Genomic DNA, 12,068 nt, shown 5'->3' on the forward strand with positions numbered 1-12,068 from the left:
TTTTCCATTTATAAACAAACAGCGGTACACCTGAATCTACCTGGATGAACTCAAAGCTGTAAAAGCTAAAGCATTTCCTTTAGAAATTAACAAAATTAGTGATTTTATGAATTCCCAAATATCTTCTTCATCCATGTCAGAAAAACATTCTGACCTGCAGATTGAAACATTATTTCATCCCCAGCAGAAGCCTGGTTGTTAACTCCATAGTGATCAACTGAAGCTTAAACCTCAAAGGTCTAATGAGAAACTAGTATTCAAGACAGAAGTGAGGCAATCCTGAGCACAATTTAGTTGAAATGTTTTATTTTTTTAATTTAAGGCCTTTCCCGAAGAGTGGGCTGAAGTAAATGAGCATTGAGCTGTTAATGGAGACTTGAAGCTAGAGGATTAAAAATGTGAGGGAAGATGTGGGCTTTTAGTAATTTGAAGCATAATGTATTTTAAAGGGGCTACGAAAAGTTGAAGAGATAGGCATCTGCCCAAGTACAGTATGCCCTTTCCACATCTGCTTACTTAGCCTACCCATCTTCTTGGCTGTTTAAAAGCTCTGCAGTTGTTAAACTAGTAGCATTTTGTACATTTTTTTTATTCATCAACTGGAAAAACCAAAGGTTAAAGTGGTTATAGCTAAGTGTTAAATGAGGTAAAACTAACATTTACCAAAGAAAACCTGAAGTTTACAAGTTATAGTTTACTAAGATTACTATAATTTGCTTGCCCACCGTGCACTGCTTGTGACATCACATCACTCATGACATGTTAATTAGCATCATTGATGACTTCTCAAATTTAACCCCTTACATCCTGATTCTGGTAAATTATAATTTACCAAACTGAACATGGGGTGGAAAGTCATGGAGATTGTCAAGATGTAAAGAAGAAAGTATTTTATGAAACTCCTACTTTTTCTCTGAGTTGCATTTTTCATTGGCTTGCATCCCTTCCATGGCTCCCTACTTAAGTGAAAGACTATAATAATTGTACATAGGATATGTCAGCAACATGAGACTAATCTGTGCTGTAGAAATTGTCAACACTTGCTTTTCCATCTTGGTTGCTTGATCATTTTGTGAGGTGATACATCTAAAGTGATGGGCTTATACATAATTACAAATAATTGGTACCCTATAGAAAGAACACGTTTGGTGAAACAGTATTGGTGCTGAAATATGTTCTTGATGACTTAGACATGGTTTTGCTTTTCAGATGCTGCTAAATTTACATAAAAAGAGTTGGATGGAAGGATTAACTCTTCAAGACTACAATGAGCATTGCAAACTCAATGAGAGCGTGGTAAAGGAAATGCTGGAATTGGCAAAGAATTATAACAAGGTATTTGATTTATTTTCAGTTGAGCCACCAAATGGCAATGTTCTTGGAATAACAGCATAAATGTTTGTCTTGGCCCCAGAAATCATTAAGGGTTTAATTTATTATGACTATCAGTAGATATTTGACTGGGGATATATTTTCATTTGATTTGACTCCCGTGTTATACACTAAAATAAATGGATTCAATTGTTGTTGGAATAATGTTTGTTGACGCTGAAAATGTAGTGAGGTAATAATGTCTTTGTAGTATTTTTAGCATGTTATGCATTTATTCATATTTACTAATAAAACAATGAAGATGTTTTTGAGAGTAGGGTCTTGTAAAGAAAGTGCAGAATGGTTAGGCAGACAAAGATGTTTACTGGTTTGATTGTGTATTGTTTCTAGTATATGTTTTTGTAGTTTTAATTTGAAAGGGCTTTCTTTAATATAATTTTGAATACTTTAACCTTTCTGTACATTAAGATATCGATGTGTGGTAGCAGAAATAGACATATATTGGGAAGGTTGATAGCAGCAAATATAAACAGAGGAAGGCAGGAGGAATGAGAATAGTGAAAGTACAGTAATTCTCATGATGTTGAAGTAAGAATTGCTGGGGCGGGGTATAATCTCAAAACCTGGACTTACACTTTTTGTAAACATGTTCAATTTAGGAAGTATTTATAGGTTGATTGATTCTAGAGTATAACTACAGACAGTAACTTACAGGATGTGTTCCCAGTTTAACCTACTTTTGCGTTTGCCCACTTCTAATACTGGTTTGCTGAACCCCAGATTAACAGTGATGCCATTGATATTTACATATCTTGCAGGTGTCCATGGCAGGGGCCACAAAGTCTAGTTTGTTTCATTTAACCATAACTGGTCAGTTTTGGTGTATTTTTTTTTTTTTTTTTTTCTTTTTCTTGCTTTATTTACTAACAATGAGTGTTTTATAACTGTGGTTTGTTATTAGCATTTCAGAATGTTTTTTAAATCATAAATTAAGGTGTATCTACTTTTTAGTTATAGTTTGAACCTAGTTCAGATAGGAAGAGCCTTTTTGGTTTGCTAATAACTTTGGCATTGATTGACAAATCCTCACAAAACGTTCCTGAAAAACAAGTTCATCCACGTCAGCACCTTCCTTCAAAGTTTCGGGGTCAAGTGGCTGCCTGGACAAAAAGGGTGGGGGGGGTCTCAGATAATATTCCTATGCAATTTTGCTCTCGTTAAGGACTTATTGACTCAATGGGTTATTAGCTTTTATTTCAGTTGAGCGGCCCGTTACAGGGTATTCCATCCTTCAAAATCCTCAGTGTTAGGAGACTCACTTCCGTGGTGTAGGTTGCTTGTCCTTTTGTTCCTTTGACTCCTTTTGGAAGGCATTGAGCCCACTACAATGGGTAAAAGGAAAACTGTGGCCTGCGCTACTGCGGATTACACGAACATCACTATTGACTCCTTCCTGTTACGTGCAGCATGGGTTCTTTCTAACTCTCTTTTGGAGTGGACATGGGGGATACCACTGTAACCGTCCATCTTCATGACTCACTGGGATCTAATGCCTCTAATGACTTTGCTGGGCTGTCTGTTCATCCCATGAATATTAATATAGTTTGTGTAAAAAAAAATCCTGCCTCCTCCTCAGCTAACGAGCCACTGTTAAAAAGAAGAAAGGAAGATCCATGCAGAGAAAGGCTCCATCCGAAAGGGGGTAAAACTAAACCTGATGTAGGGGTGGCTACTTCTAAAGTGTCCAAATCCCATACAATTTGTATTCGGTTTGAAAAAATACTAAAAAATGCATTTAAAGCCCCTGCAAGATCGTTTGGACAATATAGAGGCCAGATTGACCAAACTATCCAAACCTAAAGGCGCTAACCCCTCTGCTGGTATTTTATCAGACGGGCCTCTAGCTGGGGGTAATCCCAAGATTGTCATTAGTGAGCGTAACGGGGGTAACGTGGCTAACAATTTCTATTCTAATGAGCAGTGTGGCCCTGATACACAGGATAATACTTTTGTTTTTCATGGCCCCGAACAGCGAATGACTGTCAGTTCCTGTTCTGAACTTCTATGACTCCTGCTCCTTTTCTCCCTTTGTCCATGCAAGCAGTCATGCTTCACCAACTGTGATCTTGTACATATGTGGAGCATGCTGATCTTACTGGTCCTGAGTATTCAGACAGGTGCTATGGGAATTCTGGTAAGGAATGTTGTTGAATCTGCCCCATAGGTGTGTCCATATGTTTCAATTTTGGCAAATGTACCTAGATTGAAGCTGGCCCAGGTTTGAGTCAACTGAAGAGCTGATTATTAGGGTTCCTTAATGACTAACCAAGTACATGGGATTTGATCTTGTTCTCAGCCCAAATCCTAATGGCAAGAAGGGTCGAGTGGATCAAGCCATCCTCTAAGGCATTCCCAGGCGATTGTATAGTTGTTAATTTTAGCGAACAGAATGTTGTCCGTAGCCCCATAACTCAGCCAGAACTTTTCTTTCCTAGGTCTTCTCAGATATTAGCCCTTCACTTGGGCTTTTTCTTTTTATATGCCTTTCTTTTTTGCATCATCTTTTGGACCAGCTCCTGCTATGAGACACAATCCTGCGCACTGCACCTCCGGTTTCTCTGGGGGTCACTCTTTGTAACAAATTTATGCCCCTTGAAAGGTTGGAGGGGTGTGACTGACTGGCAGGCATATCTGATGCTTTCTGCACGCTGCATGGATAATATGCATTTAAATGTGGCAAAGGCTACTAGTAATGAAGTTTGTTCTTGGGTAATAAGGGCCAGTACCCTAGATGTCTGTTCTACAGATTTCTCATCCCCTTAAAGAACGGAGGTCACCTTATCTGTCCAGAGCTCAGTACCCTGCAAGAACCCCAGGGGTGGTCTTCACAAGTTTTCTTTTCTGTCATGGAATATTGCTGGTGTTAATAGCAAATTGGGTAATAGAGATTGACTCGCCCCGATTGGACAGTATGATTTTATTATTCTGCAGGAAACCTGGACTATATCCCTGGTAGTTCTTAATGGCTACTCTTGTTTTTCCATTCCTGCTACTCCTATTTCAGGGTGACCAAAGGGAGGCATATTAGTGTAGATCCAACTTTGAGTTAAGACCAAAATAACACGTGTGAACCTTAGCTGACCAAAGGCTCAGGTGCTAGAACTTATTGACTTTCATTGTTTTAAATTTTATATTATTGATTTTTATAACAATGATTTTGATAAATGTGTGCTTAATTTTAGCTCTGCTGTTTTGGGCTGCAACATTATGATTTGCGGAGATTTTTATGCTAAATTTTAGTTATCCATCTTCTGACCATAGTGGTAGGCCACCAGTAGGTTGGAGTAGAAGCCACGGGCACCAATGATAGGAGAGGTGAATAGTTGGGCAACTATATTTTGGGTTGCAATCTTGTTAATATGCATGTGTCTGTTTATGATAGTGTACCTAGAGTACATGCCTACTGGGGACAGGGGTTGTGAATCTATCATTGACTATTGTTCATTACCCAAGGCTTCTCACAGTAGTTGGATAAAAGCGAGAAATTGTGCTCGGTTTTTAGTGACCACAATCCTTTGACTGCTATATTTTGTTTACTTACAGACACTATTGAGGGGTCCAAGGAAGCAGTCCTGCAGCCATCCCCCCTGCATAAAGGCCTCAGGCTTGCATGGCGTTTGTCTGCTCCTGCAAAATGTCTGGGTGAACCTCTCTGGGATAACCTAGATATTTTTCTGAAGCATTTGGCTGTAATCTCCCCAGGGGATAATCTATGCTTTGACTGCAGTGCAATGTAATTAAAAATCTGTTGCTTGCGCCTTTTATTGGACCAGCCTGTCCTCCCACCGCTTGTTTGATAAATCCTATTCCCAAGCATATAGGGAATTGAGACTTGCTCTGTCAACCAAACCCAGAAACCCTGATTTGATTGCCCAGGCTTGGGGTTATATATAAAGAAGTATTGAGAGCCAGGAAGCGAGGAATTCAACAGGCTTATTGGGATCCCTTAACCTGTGCAGCATCTCTTAAAAATCCTCAGAAATTCTGGAGAGTAGTTAGGAAATTACAAGCACAGAAGACGTCTCCACCCTTATTGAGTAGCCATATTACTGGGGCTCAATGGGTAGCTCATTTTAACGATTTATTGCGGTACTTCTGATAGCTATTCTTATACAGAGTTAACCCTGCAAGTTGATAAAGATAATGCTGATAAGCTTGAGTTTACTGTGGCGGAGGTGATTAGTGCTCTTAATAGTAGCTCCACCTCTAAAGCCCCAGGATCAGACGGAGTACCCATTGATGTTTTTAAGTGCAGAGTCGATCTTTGGGTCCCGCTGTTGGCCAATGTTTTAATGACTTGAATGCCCTTTCCTCTTCATGATCTAGTTCTATCACAGTTCCTGTTTTTAAAAAAGGCAGCCGGGCTGACCCCAACCGATACAGACCCAAATCTTTGATTGGATTTATCAGCAAATTATGGGCGGCCATGCTGGAGGTGGGTGTAGATGCCATAATGTGCCCTTTTTGGCTTATCTACACCAAGATTTGAGCGCTAAAGTGAGGTTTGACCCCAACGGCGAATTATCCAACCCCATCAATTAAAAATGTGGAGTCAAGCAATTGTGTTTTTTAGCACCTTTTTATTTAATATATTAATAAGCTTAACGCTTATCCAAGCACTGTTTCTCCTGGTGTTCCTCATTTCAACTCTGCCTCTGTACCCTTATTGTTGTATGCTGAGAATGCCGTGCTTAAAGCAAGGACTCCAAATCCCTTCAGAAGTCTGGTGCAAGCTTTTATGGAATTTATACTCGATCTTGACCTGCTCACCAACTGTACTAAATCACAGATTATGGCTTGCAGCCCCAAACGCAATTCGATGCATACTTTATTGGTTAATGTGAACCGTATGGAAAGTGCTTTAGGTTTCCATATCTTGGATTAGTCTTTGATTCTAATGGCTCTTGGGCAGAGAATGTTCGTTTTAGAAATTCCAAATTTAAACAAGCTATCTGATGCCTTTTTAACATTTGTAAATCTGCAGGGGGGCAGGCCTGTTATCTCTCTCCTTGATGTTTATTCCAAGCAATGTGTACCTGTTGCAAGTTACAGGGGTTGAATTTGGGGTTACAGTGACGGCAGTTTGTTTTGTTGCAAGCTGAAGAAAATCATTTTGTAGACAACTTCTCTCCTTTCCACATTTAGTGCCCCATTACACCTGTCATGAAGAGATGGCCCTACTGTACCGTACCTCGAGGAATCTATTGAGATGGGGGCCGTTTTTATTATGGCTCTCCGTTTGGAACAATCACGAGGCCTCTCTTACTCAAAACATTATTACAGATTGTACTTGGTGTACTCGAGGCTTGTATATTCCGTGGCTTGCTTATGTTAAACATACTTTTGTTACTTGGGACAAATGTAGTTTGGCAATCCTTTATCTGTATGTAAGGTCGATAAGACTATTGTGAAACAACTGTTTCTGGGTAAATGTATTGAAATGAACATCTGGAATTGGAAAAAACACTAATGCGGAATAAATCAGTTCTGAAAATCAGTGTTGGTCTACAACCGTATTGAACATATGTGACCAATAACTGGGAAAGAGCTTTATTGATAAAATTCAAGGTGGGTACCATATGTTATATGTTGTGTTTCCCATGGGGTCATAGTGACACTTTAACTGATATGAAATGTGCCTGTGACAGTGTCTCCACGCATTCTTTACTGCACTTTATGGTATTTTGCACATTGTGCAAACCTTTTAGGATATGCTAATTATTACCTCTTTTTAAATTTCATAATTTTAAGCAATGTTGAGTCACCCTCAGGTTCTTAAAACTGTTGCGGGGTAGTGAGGTTGGTTTAGAGTGAGTAGTTATCTTAAGGCGCCTGTGACTTACTGGAAGAGTCTTGATTTTTAACCAATGTATTTTTATATTGTCGTTGATGTTTGTCATTTATGTTGTTAGATTGTCTTTAACATTTCGAGTAAAGAGAGTTTTGACTTGGCTAGTTTGCGCAAGGAAGTTTCAGGGTGATCTATCAAGCAAGGGCAGAGATAAAAGGGGGGTTCCCAAAACTGAAAATCCCAATGCATATTCCATACACTTTTTTAGGCAGCGCTACTACAAAACAAAACAGAATTACACAAAATTTTGCAGGAAGATGTATCTTGTACCAGAAAGCAAGAAAAAAAAAACAGCATTTTGATTATAAATAAAACATACCCCTGAGAAAGGCCTGGAGATCTTATCATTTATATTTTGGGGGAGGGGGTGTGAGTGGGTGCCCTCCTCCCCCACAAGCAAGAAAGGGCTCCATAGACCCCATTTCCTGGGGCAGACGTAAGTGAAGCTGCGATCCTGAGTATTTGTGAGGAGCGGGGTATCAGTTGGGCCCTGAGTCTGAGAGGGCCTCTAGTACCCTACGTCCAAGACCAAATGCTAATTTAAGGGCGGGGGCATGCAGCCTGAGGACCCCATGCCCGTGGCTAAAATACTAAAAGAATGGGTGGGGTCCATGTGCCTCTCTCCCCATGCCTCTATCTGCCCTAGGTCCCCCATCCTTTGGAGCGTGATAATCTTCAGTGCTCCGGGGAGCTCTCCCTAGGACACTGGTTCTCTGCCTGAGAAAGTGCGGGCCTGGACTCTCACAGGCGTGGAACTCCACTTTGTTCCTGCCAGGTGGGAGCAGTTTAAAACAGCTGCTCCTGCCAGGCGGAGCAAAGACAAAGTGCCAGCTCCCACCAGCATCATGTATGGTGCTGGCTGGGGATCCAGCTTAGGGCTGCGGGGGCTTGGGTCCCATGCGGCCTCCAACATAGTAGCTGTGGGTGCCCTGGCTTGGCACTGGAGCACCCACTAGAGGCCCCATGGTGTGTGGTCCCTGGGGCCCTTGTTTGCTCTGGGAGGTGGACCACACCCACCTCCCCTTATCATTAAATTATGACCCCTGAGGGATGGTGTCTCTTGGGCCCTGGTTGGCTCGAGGAGCAGAGCCACTCTCCACCTGCCTTATTTTAATAGAAAAAGGTTCTGGGGATAGGCTCCCTTGGGCCACTTATGGCACGGCAGGAGGGTTACATGCCCATTCAAATTATAAAAAGATTATATACTGGTTCCCTGGGTTGGCACCGGGACACCCACAGTAAACAAAAAACAAAAACAAAAAAGTCAGGGCTCGAAAAATCTACACAACCACTGTCATTTTTTATGAGCTCAAGCTATTTTTAGAACCTACTCTCCCCTTCTGGCGAGTGGACAAAGAACAGGTGTTCTTTTCAGACAGAAACTGAATTAGCAATTAAGATCCCTTTAAATCTTATTCTTGTCACATTTGCTCTGTTTTCAGAGACAGAGGTCAAAAGTCAGTTTGTCTTCTTGCAATGCAAATACTTTTCCTTGTGACTGCAGAGTTCCAGGATTTTGTAAGGTGAACTGTCTGACGTGTGAAATGAAAGGCTGTGGGTATCGGGCCTTTCCTAACACACAACATTTATATAACTAAGTCAACTCAACATTCATTTCAAAATATATTTCAGTAGCTGTGAAAGACCATTTTTTGTACTAGTGTGATGAAAAAAATATTTTAATAGGATGAAAAAGCAGAACACTTTACTTGGTGATGTGCAAATTATACATATTTTTTCTGAAACCTAATTTTCACAGATTGTTGTTAATACACTATATAGTTTTATCAGTAAAGCTGCAAGTTCGTGGGAAGGTTTTTCGACATTTCTTGGAAATTTACTGTACCACATCATACTTCAAAAATATACTTATTAAAAGTGAGTGTTTAAACATGAACTGAGAAACACTCCTGTCCTTATGGCAAAGCTATTAGTAAACGAAGGGGCAAGTCATGTGTGGATCATGTGTAGCCTATATGTGGGCTAGATTTAGGATACATGGAGCAAACCTTTAGTGTATTCATTCAAACAAAAGAGGACTTTTTTTTATAGCAGAAATGTTGAACTCGCATTTTTGAAAGTGCACTCATATGTGAGAATGAAGAATAAGCCAACTGTAAAATACAATATTTACATAAGATCACACAATTTGAGACCTGTTTCCGGGTCAATTACATTACAGTTAGATCAAGTCGATTGTTCAAGTTACGTGACCTGCAGGTCTAGTAAAGTTTTTATGATTTTTAGAGGCCTGAAAGTGAACAATAAATGAGCGACTGGATCCACTCATTCATAATTTACTACTCTGAGGAGGGAGCACCCCTTATGTTTTAGCTTGATGCCCCTAGAACGGGGAGAACACCACCAATGTAATTTTGACAAGGGCAGGGAGTCGCAACAGCCACCCAGAACTATTAAAATAAAAACAGTAAGTCTCCTGGGTCACTAAATCCTCTGACTATAGGAGAACTTATCATACATTTTTAAAGCACTCCTAGCTGGAGCTCTTTGCTCTTCAGTTGGACCTGCAAGGCCCTCCTTTGGTTGTGTTAATAATTGCATTTTTGGATGGAAACATTAAAAGAAACACAGATTTTTTAAATATATCTCTCTATTTAACCATTATAACTCACAAAATGTAATAATGATATCTTTTTAAAAAGAGTCAGATATGTTTTTTAAAAACAATATTATTAAATATTGAATTGTGTGACTTATTGAAATATACATTTGAATAAAAACATTGGTGATTTTTGTAGAAAGATGCTCTGTGGTCGGTGAACACAGTGAGTCTATTGGCCTGTTGCACCAAATTTAGTTCGGGATTCAGTTGAGCAAGTGCTGCCCATGGTCTGGTTGGTGACCCAAACCATACTGACACCAGCTATTGCCAATGACAGGGAAGCAGCAAAGTTCACAATAGGCTGCAGACTGTATAAGACAAACTCGCTAGGGAGAGCGGTTGCATCATCCTTGGCACTCCAACACCATGCCTGGCTGAGATCTACTGGCTTTTCGGGGGATGTCCAGGTATCTCTTATGGACATGCCCTTCGATGGCACCCACCTCATCGGTGATAGGGCAGATTCCGTGCTGGAGCGCATTAAGTACAGCCGGGCCACTGCTGGGTCGCTGGGTCTCTCCATGGCCACACCTCAACACCATTCTGCCTTTTGGACCTTCATGGCCACAGCAGGGGCTCCTAGCTGCATTCATCCACTCTCCGCTACAAAGGGCCACAGTCTCTCCAGTCCTTCCATGCCTGCAGATACAGTTCTCACAAGCCTCATGGGAGACACAGCCAGAGGTCTTCCCAGTCTGCTACCCCTCACCACCTCGGGCACCCTCAGCATTAAAATCCCTTTATTTTGCCTACTTGCCATCACTGAAACACATTAGGTGCTGGATCTGATATCACCTGCCCTGCTGGCAGTCCATAACGTTGGACAAGTGGGCACTTAAATTGTTCAGCTTGGTTACTTCATTCCTTTCTTATAAACGCCACCGTCCATGTCATCTTCTCCAAACTGTCTGACAGAGGACCACCTCTCTCTACTCTTTTAAGAAGTGCAGGCTCTTTTGGCCCTGAGAAGGTGCCAGCATCAGAGGTAGGTGATGGTTACTATTCCTGCTACTTCCTGGTGCCCAGGAAGGAAGGAGGCCTCCACCCTATTTTAGGCCTGTGTCTTCTCAACTTCTTCCTGAAGGAGAAATTCAGGATGCTCATGTTGGCTCAGGTTCTGTCTGCACTAGATCCTGGCGACTGAATGGTAGCGCTGGACATGCAGGATGCCTACTTCCCTGTCCTGTCTGCCAACAGGTGTTAACTGGCGTTCACAGAGGGCCAGAAGCCTTTCAGTTCACTGTGCTCCCTTTTGGCCTTGCCTGTATCCTCTGGGTGTTCACTAAGGCGATAGCTTTGGTTGCAGCACATCCGCAGAGGTCAGAGTTTGCAGTGTTTCCGTACCTCTGCAATTTGTTGTTAAAGGCAGGCTCACTTCAGGCAGTTGTCTCCCACCTCCAGACTGCAGCAGACCTCCTGCATTCTCTGGGGTTCACCATCTCACCTGTATCCCTCTGACATTCCCTTACATGTGAGTCATTCTTGAGATGGTGCAGTTTCAGACCTATCTTCCACAGTAGCGAGTCCAGAATATTCAGGCGAGGATTCTGATGTTTCAGCCTCTATCCTAGATGATTTCAGTGAGACTGATTTGGAGGCTGCTGGACCTCATGGCCTTGTACAGTCTGCTGGTAACGCATGCTCGATGTCGTATTCAGGCGCTGCAGCAGGAATTGAAGTCCAGGTCGGCTCAACATCAGGGTAATCTCTCTGACCTGGTTCAGATATTAGGGGGAACTGCAGAAGATCTGTAGTGGTGGCTGACGAGACGCGATTAGGTCAGCGGCAGACTCCTCTGCCTTCCCCACACAGTACACGGAGCTGTAGTGACAGATGGTTCAGTTCTAGATTGGGGCCGCTATCTTGGAGAGATGAAGATCAGAGGACTTTGGTCTCTGGCAGAGTCTTAGCTCCACATCAACCTGTTGTAGTTAAGAGCAATTTGCTTGGCATTGAAAGCCTTTCTTCACTCTGTCAAGTGAAGGCTGGTTCAGGTGTTAACAGACAGCACCAGTGTCATGTGGTATTACAACAAACAGGGCAGTTGTGGGGAGCCAAGGGAGAAAGCATACATGTCTCAGGTGAAGACTACCTGTTTTTTCTAAAACTGTGTTGCCTCTACCGATCAGATCAAGAAACCTTGCTCCAAACTCTGAGTTACTTTGTGCTCTCTAACTCTACGCAGATAGGCAAATCAACTGG

At 41.8% G+C, this 12,068-nt stretch overlaps 1 protein-coding gene across 2 annotated transcripts in view; it reads left to right on the top strand.

Annotated features, from left to right (window-relative positions):
• PSMD14 (proteasome 26S subunit, non-ATPase 14) overlaps positions 1–12,068 on the top strand; it is a 383,293-nt gene that overhangs the window by 338,864 nt on the left and 32,361 nt on the right. For both annotated transcript variants that reach the window (XM_069224236.1, XM_069224237.1), the window contains exon 9: positions 1,210–1,335. In XM_069224236.1, coding sequence (XP_069080337.1) covers positions 1,210–1,335 — 126 coding nt within the window. The remainder of the gene's footprint in view (positions 1–1,209; positions 1,336–12,068) is intronic.

This window comes from Pleurodeles waltl, chromosome 3_1, assembly GCF_031143425.1.
Source record: "Pleurodeles waltl isolate 20211129_DDA chromosome 3_1, aPleWal1.hap1.20221129, whole genome shotgun sequence".
Lineage (NCBI taxonomy): Eukaryota > Metazoa > Chordata > Amphibia > Caudata > Salamandridae > Pleurodeles > Pleurodeles waltl.